General features: G+C 40.0%; 1 protein-coding gene across 2 annotated transcripts in view; it reads left to right on the plus strand.

The window, feature by feature from the left end:
• The window catches only part of ADAMTS17 (ADAM metallopeptidase with thrombospondin type 1 motif 17), a 156777-nt gene that overhangs the window by 36013 nt on the left and 97257 nt on the right, over positions 1-23507 (plus strand). For both annotated transcript variants that reach the window (XM_075207698.1, XM_075207696.1), the window contains exon 8: positions 16570-16675. In XM_075207698.1, the coding sequence (XP_075063799.1) occupies positions 16570-16675 (106 nt within the window). The remainder of the gene's footprint in view (positions 1-16569; positions 16676-23507) is intronic.

Below are 23507 nucleotides of genomic sequence, written 5' to 3' on the forward strand. Positions count from 1 at the left end.
CATTTACCCCCAGATCGCTAATTATTGCTATAGTGAGGCACTTTTTTTAAGTCTTCATTTCTACCATTCATAGCCTGGTTGATAGAAATGATAATCAGATTGGACAGGCTTTTTATTTTGACTCCTCACTTCCTGAATATTTCTCAAAGCCCACATGTCACTTACACACAGTCTTGCTATTTAATGACCATCAAGAATGTGAAAACAAGTTTGGGGTGGGTTTTAAGGCTTGGCCAACCTTCATATGAAATCATTTTGCTGGGTTTTTTTTTCTGTTTATTTGAACTTTGTGCAGTGACCTCTTTCACTTTCTGTGCCAATATTCTGTGGGTTATTGGTTTACTAACCTCTGTAGAGCTGCAGGACAGTACCCTGTTCAGTCTACCTCTTGAAAATACATCATTATGTTTTCTGCAGAGCTCTTTTGAATGTTAAATTATTCCAAATGGCATTCATTTTAACCCCTTACTTCCTGAACATTTCCATTTTCATGACCTTCCTGAAAATAATTTCTTACAGGAACCTCCGTTGTACAAGTGTTTTAAAATTGAACAATGAGTCACTTTTCTCATCTGACTTGCTGCATTTCTTTCTCCAACAAATTTTAACTTATATCCTTTAACCCTGCTTCATTGTTCATCATTGTGGTTAAGGTGTTAATCATACTTCCCAACACTCCCGGAATGTCCGGGAGACTCCCGAAATTTGGGTCAGTCTCCTGGACTCCCGGGAGAGCTGGCAAATCTCCCGCGTCCTGCTGCAGCCACCAGTAAATGGCGCAATTCGCAGTGAATTGCATCATTTTGGCCCCGCCTCCCCGCGACAAACCGGCATTTCCACCGCTGGGGCGGGGCCAAAATGACGCGATTAGCCCTGCCCTGCCCCCTCCTGCCCTCCTGTCACGCCCATCCTTCGGAAACAGATTAGATAAAGTAGGTAAGTATGTTAATAAAATATAAATATATGAATACTTGCTTCCCTGCCCCAGATATAAATTGCAGGGCCATCTCTTCCATAGGGCACGATGGGCAGGTGCCCGGGGGCCTTGCAGCCCAAGGGGCCCGTCAGAGGCAGCTAAAAAAAAAAAGTTCCTGAAAAGAAGAAGACAATACTTACCTTGCTCTCAGCTGGCGATCCGGCTCCCTCCCTGGTCTCCTCCTCCGTCGCGCTGGCAGTGCATGTTGGGAGTGACGTCATCACGCCCGCCCGACATCCATTGCGGAGTGCAGCACGGAGGAGGAGACCAGGGAGGGAGCCGGATCGCCAGCTGAGAGCAAGGTAAGTATTGTCTTCTTCTTCTTTTCAGGAACTTTTTTCTCTCGCTGCCTCTGACGGGCCCCCTGGGCTGCAGGGCCCAAAATATATTCTTTTCTTTTTTTATATATATATATATATATATATATATATATATATATATATATATATAGGGGCCCCGGTGCACTGCTTTGCCCGGGGGCCCCAAATGTTGTTAAGAGGGCCCTGATAAATTGTGAAGTTATTGGGCCTGATTCATTAAGGAAAGCAAGTAAAAAAAAATGAGTAAGCTTTCTTCTGGACAAAAACCATGTTACAATGCAAGGGGTGCATAATAGTTTATTATTTTGCACATAAGTTAAATACTGACTTTTTTTTTTTTTCATGTAGCACACAAAAACTTGATAGCTTTAATTATACACACTGACATTTAAAGTTGATCTAGAAGATGACCTACCCCAACTAGAAATTTGTTGTGACATTTTAAAATGAGCTCTCCCTCCAATGCAACATGGTATTGCCAAGGTTCAAAGTTACTATTTTTTTTATTTTTTTTTACTTTCCTTAGTGAATTGGGCCCACTGTGTACACAAGGGGTGAATCTCACTATTCCCCTGTGCATTAGCCCTGCTTCATTTAATCTGCATGTTCTGTGTGAAGGCATTGGTCTTGTCACTTAGCAAGGGAGTGTGGCTGTGTGTGTGTGTAGTCAACTAGACTGCGTGGCTTCGTCACAGCTTAGGAGCTGATGCTTGACACCACTCCATAAGGGTCAGGAGATGTAAAGTCCTATTTAAGCCTTAAATGGCATACTTACTGTAAAGTCCAGCATGTCCTATATGTTAATATAGTAAAGGGGATACAGCAAATAAATAATGTTAAGAATCCGTGAATATAGGCCCCTGACACATGTCGCAATAAAATACTTACCCCTCAACGATGATATGGTAATAACATAGGTTCCCCAATGTTATACCTATTTTTTTCATATTTCATATCTGTGTGTAAATCTGTGACTGGTTGATTGGAGGTAAAATCGTATTCCTATGAAGTACTGGTCAAGGGATATGCCATTTTTAAGAAAACCCCACTGAAATTGTGTGAACAGTGTTAGTCATAAAAGGCTGTTGTAAAACCCCATTAGCTCACATAAAGCTGCCTTCTAGTTACCTCGCAGGAAAAGCGGCCTGGGATAAAGAAGCAGGTTTATAAGGTCACTATGTTATCAATAATTGTCATTTTCCAGGAGGCCTAACTTTGTTGGGAAATTGGTCCATGTTTTTGCATTCTCCCAAAACAAATGAGAAGATTGTGCATACCATTTCTTCTACTTCTGTATTTCCCCATTTTATTTTGGTGGAAAACTTGCTTGTATAAATTTGTATAGCAGCGTGTTTGTTGTCTTATTTTTATACTTTAAGCATTGTGGCTATTTTGCTGTACTAAGTTACATTTAATAACGCTCTGCTTTTGTGTTCTTAATGAATTAATATGCCAGATACCTTGGTTCTTAATGCTACATCACTGAAATACAGGTGGTTGTTTGGTTAATGATAAGTCTGGGTAAATTAAGTAGAATTATAGTAAGATATAAGTTTTTTGATGGTATAATAAGTTAAGCGGAGTAACCAAAGTGGGATCTTCGGGAATAATTGGTGGTGGCAGTGTTGGATTTATAGAGAGGATAAAGTATAATATTTGTGGGTGTTGTAATCATGTCTAGACAGACCAGGTGGTCTTGTAGTGATAAATCCCTTTTGTTTCAACAATGTTAATTTTTCCTAGACTCCCCCTTGACCTAATTCAGTGTTGCTATTACCTGACTTATATCACTGTGTGTGACTCAGTCAGCCAAGCTGTCATCATCATCATTTATTTATATAGCGCCACTAATTCCGCAGCGCTGTACAGAGAACTCGCTCACATCAGTCCCTGCCCTATTGGGGCTTACAGTCTAAATTCCCTAACACAGTCACACGCACAGACAGAGACAGACAGACACACAGACTAGGGTCAATTTGTTAGCAGCCAATTAACCTACCAGTATGTTTTTTTGGAGTGTGGGAGTAAACCGGAGCACCCGGAGGAAACCCACGCAAACACGGGGAGAACATACAAACTCCTCACAGATAAGGCCATTGAACTCGGGAATTGAACTCATAACCCCAGTGCTGTAAGGCAGATGTGCTAACCACTACGCCACCGTGCTGCCCATGCAGTTGCTGTAATTGACTGCAGAATGAGCGGAGCCTTGGCTTACATAGTTCCATCCCCATTAATGTTTTGCATTAATCATGAGTGATGGGACATCTGGGCTTTCTTTATTATTTTTATTTATTTATACTCTATTACACTATTATACAATTGAAAGTCTTCATTACATTTGTCGAAATGTGGCTAAAAATGTGCTGTTCTATATAAAAGGCAACTGGAAGGCACAAAAGGTGTCCTGTTGAAGGTATAGTCCGAGGGGTATATTTACTAAACTGCGAGTTTGAAAAAGTGGAGATGTTGCCTTTAGCAACCAATCAGATTCTAGTTAGCATTTATTTCATACAATCTACAAAATGTCAGCTAGAATCTGATTGGCTGCTATAAGCAACATCTCCACTTTTTCAAACCCGCAGTTTAGTAAATATACACCCGAGGGTCGATCTCGCCGCTTTTGAAACTGTGTAAAAATAGTCCTTTTGTGGGGAGAAAATTAATCTTTGCCATCTTGCTAAACAGAGAATGTCCCCTAAATATGCCTATGCCAACCTTTTGAATGTGATTTTAAATAATCTTATACCACAAAATGAAATCTCGCTTGGCACAGAACAGACATCCGGCAAGGAAGGTTTCCAAAACAGCTTATGCTGTCTCCAGTGCTGCTCTTTATATAAGGGTACGTGCCACTGTACTGAAGACCAACATTTATTTGGCAGTAAGAATTAGGTCAATCTGAATTTCAAGAAATATATACAATTTGCTTGTATATATTAGTTTTACGTGGTTGCTGCTGCCCATTTTATATCCTTGCCACAAACCATACCCATAGTCACATGAAAATAAAGCAATATGTTTGTCTCCCCTACTGGCCACGTCTGTAAGATTATTATATGTTGCTTTAGAAATATTTAGTTTATTTATGTAAGAGACCTAAGGCTGCAGATACTGGGAGGTCTACCGTAATAGTGCGCATAATTACCATTAATATTAATAATGTCGATGCCGGCTTTTTCCTCACGGCTCTCTGAGAAATCTGAGTAAAAGTACTGTATTAACGGCAATAGGTTTACCGCAGAGGTATTCTGGGAGGAATTGAATTCCCCCCTATAGGGCAGAATCAGTTTGGCGCAAGGCTGACTCAATTTGTCTCTGGAGCAGTCCACGGAGACACACTGGGGCATATTCAATTAGGTATCCAGTCCGTGGTAATGCGCGTTACCGCGGAACCTGCGCAGTGTTGACGTAATACGGTACCGCAATAACGCAGATTTTCCTACGCAACCCTATGGGGTGTGCACGAAAATCCACATTATTGCGGTACTGTAGATTGACTTTGCGTCCCATTCTCGCAGACCGGAAACCTAATTGAATATGCCCCACTGTGTCAAAATTTTGACTAAAATCTGCACTAATTTTCCTTCAAATCCCATAGAGATGTGAGGGAAAATGAGCAGAGATTTCTGTAACCTATTAGCCAGCATTGGGGCCATGTCCGGTGGCATCTCGCTAATTGCATCTGCCCCATTGTCTCCTATTTCTTTTTATCGAGGCTATGCAAGGAATAAGGTAAAGCGTGCTAAATTATTCAGGACAAGCCAGGGTATATATTAGCTTGCACTAGACACTGGCATGCCATAGGTTAATATATTGAAGTAGGGTGCGTGGTACTGTCTAAGTGTGCTTATTACATGGCCTAGCCTGACTGTCTGAGGTAATTTCTGACTTTTTATAATTAAAGCAGATACACAGCAGCTGCATTGTGACCTCAGTGAAAGGCAGCATCTTTACAGGAGTCCCTTCACAGGATGTGGGAAAGTGTTTTGACAGAGCTGTCAGAGAAGGGTTCAGTCAGGAATAGAGAAGGGGGAACTCGGGTCATTCATGTAGCCCAGCAGTAAGCAGGAGCACCCCTGGGATAGTGTCTGGAGATGGAGTCAGCTGGCAGCGACTACCTGTGAAATATTAATATATTTCTGTTTTATTTACAAAGCACCAACATCTTCTGCAGTCCAAGAACAACATGAAAGAGTAATAAAGCATGATATTAGGGAGGTTACGGTGCAGTTACAGCTGTATTTCTGTCTGTTTAAGATGGATGGAGAATTATTCATAATTCATTCCATGGGAATTTTTAGAAACATTGGGTAATATATGTATATAAATAAGCTTTTTCTTCATTGTTTTTGGATTTAATAAGAGACGTGCTGGAGATCCTGTTTCGAATGCCTTAGAAAAGTGATATTGTTTTTTGTTTCTCCTCCATTTGTTCCCAAGACCAGAAATTAGATTGCAAGCTCAACTGTGCAGAGAAAATAAGGATGAGAAATTCAGAATTGACAGTGCAATATAACACATTTAATATCGCGCTAGGGATATGGTGAGGCCATGCCACCCATCCCGATGCAACCTACCCAAATGTTGGGAGGTATGTAGATGTGTCCTGAATATAAGACTTCACTCATGATTAGTTTAAAGTGTATATGAGGCAAAGCCAAGTAGTGTTTTAGGAGAAAATTAAAGTTTATTGAAAGATTAGTTGCTAGAGATTATTGCACATTTACATCTAAATGCAATGTTGGCAAATAACCCTAACTACACCCCCCCCCCACTCATCTGACAATTTAGCATCAAAGCAATGCTATTTTCCCATGATGTAATCTCTATCTACCTCCTCCACGGACTCTGGCTGTCTGGTTGGTGTTTTTAGACAGGTGGGTGTGAGTAGCATGTGAGGAGCATGGGGGAGATCTGAGGGGCATGTGGGGAGTTGCGGAGTACATGTGGAATCTGAGGGCTTGTGGGGCCATTTTCTGGCAAGTGATGTCTGAGAGCATGTGGGACAATTTTGGAGCAAGTGGCAGGTCTGAATGGCATGTGGTGGAATTTTGGAGCAAGTGAGGGGCATGTGGGTGCAGTTTGATTGTAGAGTGTTGAGGTTGCTTTTGGACCATTTTTTTCTTCTTCAAATCAAGGGTAATGTGTGGCCCTTTCGGAAGTTGGAGGGCCACACATGTGGGTTGCCCATCAGTGCCTTAAGCAGTCAAGGAATGGTAAAATGTAAACGTACACTTATAAAGAATATTGCTGTCCGCCTCAACCTAAACCCATGTCTACATAGTAATTCAAACACCAAAATAGATATGATAGAATGATATTGTAAGTTGTTACACCAGCAAAAATATATGTGAAATGTAGGAAAATTACTCATAAAGGTGAACCCAAAAATTACTCGCAGCATAGTACACAGCTCACAGCTGATCTGATGCTGCCAGCGCAAATGAATTGCATTCGCTGTGGTTAACATTTTTAAACAGCTAATAGTTTATCATCATGATTTATTTATATAGCGCCAACATATTCCGTAGCGCTTTACAATTAGGGACAAACATAGTAAACTAATAAACAAACTGGATAAAACAGACAAAGAGGTGAGAAGGCCCTGCGCGCAAGCTTACAGTCTATGGGACAATGGGAGATTGACACATGAGGTTAAGTCTACATTTTGCATTTTGGCCCAGCCAGACTGCAAAGTTAAAAGTGACTCATAAGCAAAATGATCCAGTCACACAACAATGTTGGTCATGGGGTAGTTGTCTTGTGTAAAATTGTGTAACGGGTAATAGGGTAAGGTAGTGAGGTTAAGAGGGTGGTTGAAAACTCACCTCTTCAGACAAGCTTATAATATTCCTCAGAGAACGCTTGAAAGCTTGTAGACCAGAGGAGAGTCTTATTGTGCGAGGGAGAGAATTCCATAGAGTGGGTGCAGCCCGGAAAAAGTCCTGTAACCGGGAATGGGAGGATGTAATGAGTGTGGATGAGAGACGCAGATCTTGTGCAGAACGGAGTTGCCGAGTTGGGAGATATTTTGAGACAAGAGAGGAGATGTATGTTGGTGCAGCTTTGTTGATGGCCTTATAGGTTAGTAAAAGCATTGGATTGGATTGATAGTTTAACAGATTGTTTTCATCTGTTTCATAAATATATCAAACCGTTGCTTTTATTCTGTTCTCTACATGAGCCTTAAAGCGCTGTCTTCTGGAGACATAATTAGAGCAATGACATTCCACTTGCCTTTCAGGTCACACAACTAATTTAAAGCAAAGACTGACGTCTTTATTGGAAGAAGTAATGCTACTTTGCGTATTTTGTTCCAAGTCTGTTTTGTCTCTGGCACTAAAACAGCTAGTGGTAAAACATCTATATGAGAACATCCATCCATAGTATAAACTTCTGTAAGCACCACTGATTGCATATACCAGGGATTAAGAAGCCTGTCTGTCATTTTGTGCACACAAAACTGATCATTTGTTGTTGGGTACTCTGAGGTTCACTTCTAAGGCTGTGGAAGCCGAGGACCGTGTATAAAACAGAATATCTTTTCCATATACCTTGCATTACCTCATAGCTTGACCAGTGGAAAGACAGGGTACCTAGTCTGGCTGTGGTGGGGCTGCTGTATGAACATCCAGTTAACTCCTGCACTTCTGATGGTTGAGTGGTAACGGCAATATGTTACATTACCTCAGCCTGTCTGACACTGATTAAATAGAAGAAATGGAGAACAGCCTAGGAGCCGCATACATGCCAGCAGTCACTCAAACATGCTTTAAAAACAAAACAAAACAATAAAAACTCCATATAAAGATATAAATTATTACACCTAAATGGGATAAATATGTAATACTATGTAATAAGTGAAACCTGCACATTTTTTCACAATACAAACTAAATGGAAATAGTCAATCGGGAATCTGCACAGGGCCAAGAAAGAAACATTGTGCAAAATCACAACAGAGGGCAAAATAACCTGCTGACAGTGCTAAACTCCCACACTTCTCAAAGGAAGCAAGTTCTGTCCTAGGTAGTGTCTAACAATTGCAGAAAACCTAAACAGGTTGAGTAGAGTTAGTGCAGCATTGATGGACTAGTGGAGATGCAATGTTGGCTATGCAGGCACAGTGTAGTGTTTGTTGAGTAGGATTAGTGTTGCTCTAGGGTTATTGCAATGTAATTGGGTTCAGACTTGTAAAGTGTCGGTGGTGTCAGATTTGTGGAAATTGCTTAGGGCTAACTATTTTACCTATATCTGGCAAAATAGGATTGTCAGACACTTTGATATCCGTAATATATATTGGAGACAGACCTAGGACCTCACTGGAGTGGTTACATTTACCAAACACAACTGCATATTACGTTTTTCATTTGTTTCACATTCCTCCCATATACAGTACATAAATATATAAACACGCTTGTACAGTATGTTTGAATTCTATATTGGAACAGTCTAGAAATCACACCAGCCAGGATATATGTATCAGTATTGCTATCTGTTGGCGAAAAGTAGAAGTGCATTGTTGGTCCTGGTTTAACCTTTGACCTCCATAAATAATTTAGCATTGGTTTATATTTAGAGGGGATTCTTACACAAATACTATGGAGCAGGACATTGAGGCCACGAGTATTGATCTAGTCGAGCATGTACATGTTTTATTAATTTACGAGTATAAACTGACTTCCTTAGAGAAGGTCATTTGGTGTCTTTGAATACCTGGCACAGAGGAAAGAAATGTGAGTAGAAGGTGGAGTTGATCTTAGCGGAAGCTAGTTTTATTAGTGCAGATGCTCCATAACATTACCTAGATCCTAATTACAGTGTTTATCCTAGCTGTCACTAGCAGGGAGTAAATGATGCAGAAGAATTGCAGGGCAATAAAAGTGTTAATGTCCCAGATAATTTATCACATTCTTCCGCTCCCCATTGTGTGTTTTAGGCCAGTAAAATGATTTTTTAATGGATTCCAAGATTTGCAGTGTAAGGCCGGGTACATAAATGAGTTTACCAACGACTGACAGTCCCAATCAGCGTGTAGATACATGTGTACAGACTGAAAACAGTTTAGACGATTTAGCCTCAGATCTGTGCTCTTCATCTGTCATTACCATCGGCTGAAAAGATCCTGACTCTGTAAACTCTATGAAGATCTGGTCGTGAGTGCATATACATTGCAGGATTGGAACAACATTGCTCCATTGTTGAATGAGATTTTTAGTCCATTTGTAAAATCAAATTAAACGATACAATGTACTATGGAATGATAATTGTCCTGTGACATGTGTGGAGTTTGTATGTTCTCCCTGTGTTTGCGTGGGTTTCCTCCGGGTGCTCCAGTTTCCTCCCACACTCCAAAAACATACTGGTAGGTTAATTGACTGCTACCAAAATTGACCCTAGTCTGTGTGTGTGTGTGTGTGTGTGTGTGTTAGAGAATTTAGACTGTAAGCTCCAATGGGGCAGGGACTGATGTGAATGAGTTCTCTGTACAGCGCTGTGGAATCAGTGGCGCTATATGAATGATGATGACGATGTTGGTTGGAGTGTACACACTAAAGTGACATCGGGCCGAATCGCGTGATTGGCCTGATAATCGGGAAACCTGTAGTGTGTACTCAGCCTAAGGGCTAGATTTACTAAGCTGCGGGTTTGAAAAAGTGGGGATGTTGCCTATAGCAACCAATCAGATTCAAGCTGTCATTCTGTAGAAGGTACTGAATAAATGAAAGCTAGAATCTGATTGGTTGCTATAGGCAACATCCCCACTTTTTCAAACCCGTAGCTTAGTAAATCTAGCCCTAAGAGTCATTCAGTAATCCATAAAATATTGTGGTTCCCTCAGAGCCTGCCACCTTTTCTCATAGGACCCTTTCATGCCTCATATCTGCCCCTTCTTCATTCATGTTTTTTCCCATCTGGGCCGCTTCTTGTCCCCTATCTGATCTTATGTGCCCCCAATTGTCTTCACCCCCTGGTGTACACTCGCAGACCAGCAGAGTTCTCACCGGAGAACTAAAGGAAGCAATTATGCCATTTTCTGTAGTGAATGAAAACATTGCAGTTTCACCTGTGGATGCAAATGTGTAAATATGAGCAAAGGGTTACTATACAAATAATGTACCTAATAAATAATATAGTACATTTTGAATTTGATTACCTTGATTTGCTTATAACGTTGAAACTTAGATAATATTCTAATATTATATTTTACAATATTTAAAAGGGACATTAAATATTTGATATAAAAAGGCACAATTTTCCGCATGGTCTGAGAGACGTCCGTGTTCCATGGGAGCGTTTCATATACAAATGATTATAGGTTCATTTTAATGTAATTTGAAGCTTCATGGATATATATAACCAGAACAGCTCTTTTGGGGAAGGCATAGAATGCTGAACTTAATTTGGCATTGAACACAATCTATCTATAACCAGGTAACTATACAGACTTGAAAGGGATTCCTCTCCAGTGCCCCAGGAAATGATCCACTAAATAGGTTCCTACATGTGCATGGGGTGATATCACCTCATCCAGGGGAGCTATTCCTGCAGGGGTCTATTATACCGGCAGCTTCATGTCAGTTTAGTATAATTTTACTGCACCTTTCCAGGATGTCCTTCATATGATGGGTCTTCTAGCTCAGATGTGATAAAAGGTTGGTCATAAAAAGTGTAGGAGAGATTCCTGTGGTTGTAGGAATGTAGCATTTCAATGAGCGAATGTCTAAAAAATACATTTCAAAATTCAGCAATAGGTAAAAAAAATCTTAGAATTACCGTATTAACGGTAATATTTTTAACACCGCGGGAAACGGCAACAATTGAATATGCCCCTATGAATGGTTTTGGCTCACGCCATTGTATTAAAAAAGTTTAATGTCCTGTTTCATATTTTAGAACGCAGTATGACCTACTTGTCATGTGTTTACGTACACTAGATTGTATTGGTAAAAGTGCATCACGTGTACAGATCACAGTACAGTACACTTTAACACAGAATATGTTAAAATGCATCACTAATACACAGTGCATTCATTTTCATGCATTTTACCCATTTTCCCAGCACTTGTGTATGAACGAGCCCTTAGCAAGCTGGAGATCTAGGCATTGGTGTCATTTTTCTTGGGCAAAGCCAAGGAAATTTTTGGGCAGCGTGGGCACAGCCAGGGTGAATCATTATAGTAAGATTTAAGAGTAACTCACGTTTTGTTGAGCTGGCCCAGATTCTTATTCTTTGCTTACTGACAACTGCATCGTGCCACTTCTCTTATTTGGTATGCAGTGATATGTTGTTGTGTTCACAATTTCTTTTTGTAAGATAAATGATTTAAGCTATGAGCATTTTATGCATGGTTTTCAGACATGCATTTTTTAGTATAGCTGCACCTATGTTTTTGCCTGAATACCCACACTACTTTTATGCATTGTGCCTACAGGGGAGCTGTATGGTCCCCTTAGTGATTTGCATGTCCCTGCCATTTTTTAAAGGATTATACGACTGGACTTACAGCAGGGCACAAAGAGATTTTATTCAGAGACTTTTTATGACCAGCTGTTCTATGAGGATAGGTGTGTTTTCTGTTTATTTTCTTACTGTGACCGTTACACATTCCATCTTGGACCATTCTCAAATTGAGTCATGTACCATAAGTGGGCAAGGCACGTTTCTGGAATACATGCAATGACCGTAATGAGTCATCAGGCGGGAGCAAAAGGTTCTACAGTTTGGGACATTTATGAAACAGGGGAAGATGGAAAAAGGTGGTGTTGCCAATAGCAACCAATCAGACTCTCAAATTTTTCTAATGCAGTTTAGAGAATGATAGAAAACAGGCGACACTGTTCAGCTTTAATGGGGCTTCTTCAGTTCAATAAGTAGCTGCGTAACATTAAGAGCGTGGTCATAAAACCTGTTGTTTTTCTTTGCCTGGAAGTTGGATTGTAATGACTTCTCCAACCTTAATTTGAGCAACAAAAAGTCATTTATGCACCATAACTCCATAAATTTGTGTTCGTTCATACTCTGAAGGTATTGGTGAGGGCTGTGCTGGCGATTCCATGACCTGTACTCTAGGATTTAAGTTCTTAAACTGTGGTACATATACCCGAAGAGTTACTTCAGATTCAAGAGTGCTTCCATTTGTTAAATATATCTCAAAGTACTAGTAATATACCTGTATAAAACTAATCAGAATGGGTGTTTTGTTTAAAAAAAAAAAGTTAATGCATACAGAGTGGTTTGGTATAAATTCACTTTATAGGGTGTTTTGCATAAATGTACACACATTATGGGATACATGGTATAAGCAAACATTATATATATATATATATATATATATATATATATATATATATATTAAAACAGTGCTGAGAAACTTCGTTCTAGAAGAGTCTTGACCAATTTGTGATTCACAGCATATGGTGATTTTATAATTGAAGCATTTTTTAACAAATAAAAAGGAGGTGAGGGTAGGGTATGTAAGGGTGTGAAGTAAAAGCCATGAGGAACGGGGAGGAAATTGGGAGGCGATCCTGCCATTTGTCTGCGGTATGAGGGAAGAAGAGGTCCGTTTTAGATTTTAAAGGGTCATCAGAATTGGCATGTAATCTGGGGAGAAGGCCGGGGCTACAGATACTGTGTAGGCGAGGTAGTTGGGGTAGGGACCAGTAAGTTGTTGGATATCTTTCCTAGTCTGGCTATGGAGAGTTAAGTAATAGAAGGACTAGATGCTGTAGGGGTATTGCTTAGGAGACTAGTTTTTTTGGGTAGGAGTGTGTTTGGTCAGGAAGGCAGCTAGTATTGAATTGGAGGGATGTCAGTGGATGAGGCTTTTGTGGTTATATGCCCTAGATGTCTGAGGAGTTTCCGTATTTCCATATCTTAAACGCAGAGTGAATGCATGTAATATACTTTGGGAAAACAAGTAGACAAGTGGATCATTTCCTCTCCATGACTGTCGGTTGGCTAAACATCATGGCAGTTCAGTAACATTTGGACTTTTGAAGAACAGACCCAAGTGTACATTTACATTTACAGCATGCATCCATTTGTTTTCTTCTACCGGCTGCAAATATTAATAGAATATAATGATTGCTGTGAAGTTGTTGTGCATGGTTTGGCATTCTGCTCTACAATTCCGGATGAGGTTACTTGCCTTTGATAACATCTGGCCGTGACCGCGGTTATCCCCTCTATGTAAAGATACCGCCGTTATTTCTAGATTAGGTATGCAGAACTGAAACGTGTGATTAGGACGTTCTGTACCAAACAATTAAGGCTTTTTCTATTTTTGTATAACTGATGAAAGCAGCCTGGTTTATAACCACAACAGCTATTTTTAAGATCAGTGTCTGGCTAAAACTATTATTTATTGACTGAGGCTATTATTTTTGGAGAATTTAATTAAATGTGGTACAACGATAGAAAGACGGCCCTTGTCTCTCACTCCCCCGTACCATGCACAGATGATGTCCCTGTCCCAGGGTGAGTTCTTTACTTCTCCAGAAAACTGCTGATTCTATATTATTTCAACAAGTAAAGAGAATGAAACCTGTTGGGAATGATCAGGCGTGGAGGAGAGGGTGGTGGGAGGAGAAAGCTTTATAAGAAACCTCTCTCCCAAGATGATATTGATTTGGGAGGGGAGAGAGGGGGGGGGGTTGGGGGTATGGTGGCACGGTGCTTAGCATGGGTCCATTCTGATCATTGCTATCTGTGTGATATTCATGTGGGCTTCCACTGGGGGGTCCTGGGCTCCGGCTACAGTCAAAAACACACTGGTAGATTTATTGGATTCCCCCAAAACTTGTGTAAAAAAAAAAAAAAAAAAAGCCCATTTAAAACCATTATAAAAAAGAGTGTGTTTTAAGCCATATGAACATTCAGGGTGCTGCACACGGTGGGTCATACTGCATTTCCCTCTACCTGCTGTTTAACACAGTGCAGCTCAGACAGAGCTTTCAAATGGAAACATTAATCCCTATAATTTCAAGACATCTTCACATGGTTTTTAGGCCAATGCACGGAGAACGTAAGGTGGAGCATAGTTGCATTTTGAACTTTTTTTTTTTTCTTTTTTCTTTCCCATCTTGCATTCTCCATGTGTTTTTCGCAAACAGCCACATAAGTGTACCTTGCGAGCTATATAGGGATGAATGATCCTGTTTTGGAGTCCTTGAGAGTTGCATTATGGTCTGTTCCAGGTTCGTTTAATGGAACATAGCTCAAACAAAAGGGCAATACTGATCAGTTTCTTTGTGTGTTTTTTTATTTGTTTTGCAACTTCTTTGCTTTTTTTTTTTTTTTTAAGTTGGGTGACTTTCTACCTTTTTGAAGCACGCGGGAAACACTTTTTAGAAAGTGTCCTGTATAAGTATCTCCTCTGCTGGAGTTTTGTGTAGGGGCTAAAAACTGATTCTTTCACAATTATACAGCACTAAAACAAGTTTGCACACGTGCCGATGGCTATAACTGTCCCATGGCGCACTCCTAGCTACAATTAACTTAGGCGGTTGTCAGTGCCAGCCCCCCATACAGGTAAGCACCTAGAGGTCTGCGCCAGGGGCTGTTACGCCATCGGGGTTGATCAGGCAAATGTCACCTGAAAATATGTTTGGTTTTTTTTTTCGTCTCCAACCAAAACTGAATTTTGATTTTTAAGTGGAGTTCTTTAAGTGTTGTCCATTCATTTATGCAGCAGTGACTGTAATGTCAACTGAATGGCATAGAGAGACTTAACAACAGATGTTTTATCTGAGGTCACTTGAAGAAGCAAAAATAAATAGTTTATAATAGGAGACCCTTTCAAATTTTCCATGCAAGCAATTAAATTCCATCACATTTTCTGAACAGTTTCAAGACTTGTCCTGGGGTAACCCACTAAGAAGCAGCATGTTAGGAGACCGTGTAACCCTGACTAACAAGTGTACACAGGCCTGTCTTTCACTATATATCTATAAATCTGTCTGATTAAGCAATGCTACTGGTAACAATTTCCGTTGTGCTGAGGTTTTGTGGCTGTCAGATGTGCAAGCTTGCAGTTTCTTTTGCCTGAAATATGAATGAATAAGGAATCACTAAATATACCCTCTCAGCATAATTAACGAATGAGCGCTGCACAGCATACATTAACCTCAGCACCACCCCTGCCGCTATTGTAGATCTGGAACAGTGCCCATCCATATATCATTGAATTCATGTAATTTAACATTGGTGTATCTCCATAGATGTGCTTTATATTTTGCTATTTACTCACAAAATCACAGAAATATAACTTCTAAATAATGTCTAATTTTTCACTATCTGTGTTATTATTATTAGATAAATTAACATAATGGGGTCAATTTATCAAATGGGGAAAAGTCTTAACAAATGTTTTTGTTGGATTAATGGCGTCACCCTTTTTACTGAGCCCTCTGGATTATAGCTTTCACCGCTAACACCTGGGGAAGCTATTTATCAAGTAGGATGGAAATGGCTGCTCCAGTACACAAGAATATGTTTTATTAGTTAAATAAAACATGTTTTTTTTTGTTTTTTTTTTTTGTTGTTTTTTTAAATCATTTTATTTTTTCTATTTATTTTTTTTTCTTTATATCGCTCTCTTTTTTTTGTTAACTTTTTTTTTTTTTTTTTTCTTTTTTTTTAATTGAATCTGAAACTGGAAGCCTAAGTTCAGGCTTCCGTGCGGATGCATGAGTCACAGTGCTGGCTCACACATGCGCAGTGGGACCCCGCACTGACTTGACGAGTGGTAGGGCTCCTCTTACTGCTGCTGGCGTGTGTGACAGACTAGCTGACCATTGCTCAGCTGCCCTGGTGTCATTCTAATGAAAAATTGTGCGGTTGATGATTTTTCTATTGCTGCGATAGACAGTAACAGAACGTTCTCAATTTAGCAGGGTTTGGATAAATAGACTTCCATGTGAGCTGTGATTGAGCTGCTGTTGCCTGCACCTGAAAGGGATCTGTGGTTGTATTAGCATTTTGTATTAGAACCAGCAGTGTATCTAGTCTGAACAATTTCCAGTGTATTTAACTAAAACATCTAGATGGTTTATAATCAGACATCTTGGTGTTACTTTACTTACTTGGTATTGTACTGGAACTACAATGCTTAGAAGTTTCACTGTTGTCTTAGAAGCATTCTTGTGAATTCCAGGATAGGTATATAGCACTCACAGTACTTTCATAAATGTTATCGTAAATAATATGTATACAACTTGTGACTACTGGAATACTCTCATAACTAAACATTTTATTTTCTCTGCAGGAATCGCCTACCTTGGGGGAGCGTGCAGTGCTAAACGCAAATGTGTCCTGGCGGAGGATAATGGTCTAAATTTGGCCTTTACCATAGCTCATGAGCTGGGTCACAAGTAAGATTTTATACGTCCTGTCATTAGAGCATGTTACCATCTGTAGAAGTTCCTCTCCCCTGCAAGGGGAGAGTGCAGGTGGCATGACTGTGTCTTTACATCAATAATGCTGTTTAGAAAGTTTAAAATTATAAAGAAAAAAATTAGTGGTCATCTGCTGACCACACTAATAGGCTCCTGTGTGGTCACAGTCTTCTGAGCACCAAATGGTTGGATCTGTCCGATTGGGACACCCATGTTTATTGCCACTTTGGTAACTGATCTTGGTGCATCAGTGAAAGCATAAACTTTAAATGTTTTGTTAAGTGCTTCTTAAAGGGCTGCAATCTTTGTAAAGCCTACAGTACTATAAACCGATGTGGAACTATAGACAATGTAAACATGATTTAGGGGAAGTAGGTGGCAAAGTGGGAGTAAATTACTACAAAAAAAGAAAAATCACAGAGGCATAGGGCTAAATTTACTAAGCTGCGGGTTTGAAAAAGTGGGGATGTTGCCTATAGCAACCAATCAGATTCTAGCTTTCATTTATTCAGTACCTTCTACAGAATGACAGCTTGAATCTGATTGGTTGCTATAGGCAACATCCACACTTTTTCAAACCAGCAACTTAGTAAATCTAGCCCATAGTGTGTTTCCACCAATATGCAGAGTGTCCCTTCCTTCACCTGCTCCACCTCTTCAGTGGCTGAATAACCCAGGTCTGCATAGACGCATATGGGTGCACAGAGTGATTTTGTGTAAGATATACTAGGCAAACTACGCTGGGCCATCTTTTCCATTGGGCACGATGGGCAGCTGCCCGGGGGCCCCACGGGAAAGGGGGCCCCATAGGCACGGCTCTTAATGAGAATAAATAATCCTGCTAAAGAAAAAAAACTGCAAAAAAAACCTACAAGGGTCACTGAGCAAGTACATCTATCTATCTATCTCTATCTCTATCTATCTATATCTGTATCTGTATTATACAGATACAGAGCCCTTGTAGGGCCGGATTTACCACTAGGCAACCTAGGCAATTGCCTAGGGCCCAGCGGTCCCCAGAGGGCCCTACCAGGGCCGGTGTTGAGACCACCATTTAAAAATGGGCCGCTACTTATGGGCCAGTGCTATATGCTGGCCAACCCTGTGCTAAAGTCTGCCAACAGTCCCTGATTAAGGGTATATGTTATGCTAAAAAACTATAGTGCTATGGATTTTTTCAGGGAGGGGGCCCCAAACCAGTATCTTGCCTAGGACCCAATGAGGTCTAAATCCGGCTCTCTGTATACATCTATATCTATATCTAGGGGCCCCGGTGCACTGCTTTGCCCGGGGGCCCATAATGTTGTTAAGCCGGCCCTGAAACTACGTCCTACACTGCAACTAGCCCCCTTGGTCTTTATATATAAGGAACATCAACTTGGGCTTCCACATAAAAAATAATAATAAAAATACTAATATTAACATTAAACTGAAATGGTGACTGTGAACCACGAACGCAATTGCCAAGCCCCAAACTGAGGTTGGCAAATGTAAATCACAAACTTTGAACCACAAATTCGAATCGGGGTCTATTGGCGATTGTACTACATACATGTTTGTGGCCTTTGATCGAATTTCAACCTGGTTTCCAACGCTTCCCACCCATAAACATGTTCTTCTGTGTAGAAGTGACATCAAGAGCCACAGTCCTCATCCATTCGAGTGCCGGTTCCTGTAATCACCACATAGATGGTCCCAGGGACTGACGCCTGGGGAGATGCGGTGTATATTGTTTTGCAGCGGCTATTGAGGGGCTAGATTCACTCCTACTTTTGTTCCATTTGTAAATTGAGTTTGAGTTATTTTATTTTGTATTGAGAACAGTTGATGTCTCCGATATAGTAGTGTTTGGCATTAATATATTTTTGCTTGAGGCTGTTATGCCTGTTTTATATTGGTTTGGTTAGTGATCTGTCTCGGAGGTCCTCTACGTATAGATTTCTGATACGTAGACCAGGTGATGACCCATAGGATGTCTATTCTGCACTGTTTTGTGTCTATTGGGAATTAATGTATTGGTTTATACAAAGCTACCTTCCACAAACAGTGAAGAAAAAAAGTTTTAGAGCAGACAACCCCAAGAGCCTGAGAATTCAACACTAATCAGTGATTTTTGCTTCGTGATTAAAGTCTTGGAAACCTTGTGAATCTTAAAAGGGTTTCCTACAGATCTCTTATTAGGTAACACACATCAAACTGGTTTATAATTACTATAAGCAATTAACCTTCTTGGGAAAATGCATCTGTCTGTAATCAGGGCTTTGACATGGTCAAATATGGGTACGTGGCCTCTTGTGGCTCCTTTGAATTTGTATGCTTGTAATTTTTAAATGCTCAGTGTGAGCCTGTACTTAGTTTATTGGACACCTTCCAGCTGCCTAAATAACAGCAGGCCTTTCAGGAGCGCAGTACCACTCTCTCTGTTTTATAATGCAATGAGTACTGTTAACACTGCACGTTATAGATGGTATAATGCACTCCCTGTGGCTGTGTGGTTTAATATGGTCACAGAATTCCTTGGGGATTTCTGTTATCCCCGTTCACACTAGTGGCGGCATTGTTCCTTATAATACATGAATAGTTAGTTGTTTTATGACAAAACATAAAAACATTCTAGTGTTTTATTTACCATTGTGTTAAATTATGGGTTTGTAGACTTAGTTTTGTGTGTACTTGTGTATTTATGTTTTTAATAAACAAAAGGAAGGTTATTCTAGTCATGTCACATGGCTGTGTCATGTTATTGCTATTAATGTATATTTATAGCGCGTCAATAAATTTTGCAGTGCCGGAAAATGGGGAAACAGAAAAGTCGTAAAATATGACACAAAGACATGGATATATGAGGTGGGAAGTGTAAAGCAAGGGGAGATGAGGGCCCTGCTCGCGGGAGCTGACAATCTAGTGAGAATTGTCGCGGGAGGAGTTTCTGAGACTGGATACTGCATTAGGGACCAGCAGGGGCCAGGTGCAGGGTTTGTGCTGTGTGTATCTTATGCAGTGTAATGTCTAGCTAACATAAATTTGAAGCTGAAAGGTAGGAGTGAAGCAGAGAAGCTATAAGCAGTGTTTAAATGCAGCTTATGATCAAATGTGAAGGATATTATATTTATCATTCTCTGACATGGATAACATGACATTGATGACTATGAATGTCAGAGGTTCATAAAGATAAGAATATTTTTTACAGCCATTTCTATATTACTCATCACTCATCAGTGTCATCACTTTAGTGTTCATCTAGAAAATCTGTAAGGATTAATTTACCCATTGCTGTAATTTATTTTGGATGTTAATCATTTATGATTTTCGTGATTTGTATTCTGGTCACGGAACATATAACTTACAGTATGGTTGTGTTAAAATTTACACCCTTTGTAGAGGGATCATATGTTACGTATAATTCTTATGTTTGTATGAATGTGTTTGAACCCATCGGCTACTAGAATATTTCATTTGCTGTTAGTGGCACTCTCGAAGGGCGCTTTCTGAACTGGGAAGGAAGATGAATCGGGGGAGAGCGCGCTGATGTTACTGATCATAAAATAGGGATATAATGCTAGAGCAGACGACATAGATGATGCGCTTCCTGCCCCCTATGGTTTTACTATTTGCGTGAAATGGGGACTGTCTTTTAAAATATTGTTGGCTAGAATCCCCAATTAAAAAGAATTAAAATTGATTATAAATAATTGGCAGAAAATAATATACATAGCTTTTCTCCTTATCTGCTCAAACTGTATCCTTACCATAACCACTGCCTAAAGTTTTCTTCGTATGTTACCGAAATCAGTGCTGTCATTCATCATATTACTATGTGGTCAGAGGCTGAACACTATTTAAAAAATGCTGTCATCAAATAGAATCTATGGTGTTTCTGGGAAACTGACAGCCACAAAAATGCTTTGGGGGTCGCTAACTTAAATATTGTATCCATCTTGATGACAGCTTGGCTTCATGATCAACATTTTTTGCACTTTTTCCCATAATTGTGCATCTATCAATTATTTAAAGAAGTATTCTGGTGTCTGTAATGTTTTTGCCCAAACTTGATTAACTGTAACAATGCACTTTACTAACTGTACCTTACTAACGGTACAGTCATTGTTATAGTTAAATGTAAAGTAATTTAGTTCCATCTTATTTTTATGACATTGTCCAAAGGATTACAAAAGTACAGGAAAAAAGTTAATCCTATTTGAACCCATCCATGCCTGATAACGCTCATGTCTGAGTGTGTCGTAGCTTTGAACACTGCTACTAGGTTTGTCATCTGCAATTCTAGATGATACGACCCACTGGATATATACTGTACATAGAAGAAAATGTCCGCAGTTAGGGAATTAGAGTGAATTAACCCATCATATTTGCTGGCAAACCTGTTGAAATGAAATGTAAAACCCAAAATGTTGTGCTATTGTCTTTATTTTATTATAAAAATGTGGGATAATTCTCCTCCGTTTTTATTGTAGCTGCTGAGATTTATTATGTATTTCATGTATCGGGAGCTTGTTTGGAGAACTGCTGGCTGCAGTGAGCTCTGTCAGAGCAAAAACACTTTGGGCTAGATTTACTAAGCTGCGAATTTGAAAAAGTGGGGATGTTGCCTATAGCAACCAATCAGATTTTAGCTTTCATTTATTTAGTACATTCTACAAAATGACAGCTAGAATCTGATTGGTTGCTATAGGCAACATCCCCACTTTTTCAAACCCGCAGCTTAGTAAATCTAGCCCTTTGTCTTTCTCCATGTTGGATGCCATTAATACTGGTACCAGGAATTCAGTGCCGCCACCACATCTCCTGCATAGAATTACTCTATATTGACACAGAGAAGAATGCCCCTGTGCATGCTCCTTAGCAACAGTTGTGTCATGGGCTCCTGCACCAAGGGATGGCATATCTTACAGTGTGCATTGGTACAGATTTGCAGAGAATTGCTGGGTACTGCCCTGGTACATATAGAAAGATAACACAAAGTTGAAAGTTAAAAACAGGTGAGATGAACATAAATAAGTAAATAAAAACATAGATCATGACATCACATTCTTAATATCCCTATAGATGTTGAATTTAATTTATACATTTAAACAAACGATCCCAGTTAAATGTTTAATGATTATCTGAGCTGCTCCTTTCCAATTAAAGGAACAGTTTTTCCTGTGCTGTTTTTAGTACAGCATGAGAGCATGTGGCTTCCTACTGGTCCGCTGTGGCGCACACATTCGACTGGTTATTGCTAGTTACTGCTTCTAACAAAGCCGAATAAGCCAGGACCCATTTCACAGATGGAGGAGACCCAGGAAAGTCTGCTTCAGCATGTAGTCCCCCGGGCTCTCCGCTAAGGAGAAGTTAAACTTCCTAGTTTGACTAGTGCTTGATAAAATACCAATTCGCTAGCCAGCAACTCTATGCTGACACAGATTTCATAAAGATTAGGAATACAAGAACCTAATGCAAGAGAATGCACAATAGCCCTATGATTAGATATACAGCTGCAGACTGCAAGCGTTGACCATTTATAATACACTGTCCATTTTAAAGTATACAGTTAAGGATATGAGCGGTAACTGAAAGGAACTAGGGTTATTTTCTCTTCATAGGCAGATATCATGTAGAAGAAACAGACTAAGTGACAGAATGAATGCTTTAATACATGTTATTAAGTGATGGTTAGAACTATGATGTAGGAGCCATCCTCTCTGCAGTCACAGTCGATGTGTTAAAGCTGCAAGATTCAGCAATAAAGAGATTCCCGTTCACCCGGAGAATGGAGCATTATCCTTGAGTGAACTCTGCAAGGTTAAGCACTCCCTCAGGTAAGGCCTATAAATGGCATTTATCATAACAGTCCTGGTATTGCACAGTCATGTCTTTCAGAAGCAAAGCTGCACATGACAGAACATCCTGCTTGCTGATATATGTTAGCCCATTGAGTTCCCTTGTGCTTGTATGGAGTTTCAGTATCAGATTGTATCTATTATATACTGTATATGACCCACTCTGTAGCACTATACTAAGCTGTGACCTACCTAGTAGGACTGTTCTCCCCGTTTTCCTTCTGAATGGACTGAATTTGTCAAGACGTGGACACTATAAGGTGTTGAAAGTGAAACACAGGGATGATGGCTTTGTTGAAGCCTGGTTCCCTGACTTTAACAAAAAGGCAGCCAGGAAACCAGGGTAGAGTTGCCATCAATTCTGTAGCTCTGCCAGCTGTGGTAGAAGTATGAGCCTGGCAGTGCGATAAGTCTGTAAGCACCACGTGTTTGGAGCCTATTGCAATAATTTCTGGAAAGGTGCACTGGGGGTTGTGATACATTCAGTAGGGATAGAGGCAGCTGTAATTGTTTTGGGGTACAGCCTGGTATGTACAGCTTTTTGTGGGGTATAGTAGTCTGGTATGAAGTGCTTTATGTTGGGGTACAGACTGATGTGTGCTACAGATTGGTGTAATGCTTGTACTGTGGAGATCACCAGCTGGTGTAATTCTTTTTGTGTGGCAGATGCTGGTGCAATTTTTTTTTTTAAGCACTGGTGCGGTTTAATAATTTTTGTAATGGAGCAGACCTGGGTGTTACAACGTTTAGTGGTACAGACTAGTATTGTCATTTGTAAGGCAGACTCTGTAGTTTGCTCTATAATGTGTTGGGCACAGGCTGTGTGTAATATGCTGCTTATTTGATCTGTTACCATATATTTTAGTGTAATCAGTTGATGGCAAATGAAAGGTATAGTTCTGTTACCTCCCATGTTCATAACTCTGCAACATATCATTTCTGCCTGACTTGCAGATATTTATTTCCAC

This window comes from Mixophyes fleayi, chromosome 4 (genome assembly GCF_038048845.1).
Source record: "Mixophyes fleayi isolate aMixFle1 chromosome 4, aMixFle1.hap1, whole genome shotgun sequence".
In the NCBI taxonomy this organism is placed as follows: domain Eukaryota; kingdom Metazoa; phylum Chordata; class Amphibia; order Anura; family Limnodynastidae; genus Mixophyes; species Mixophyes fleayi.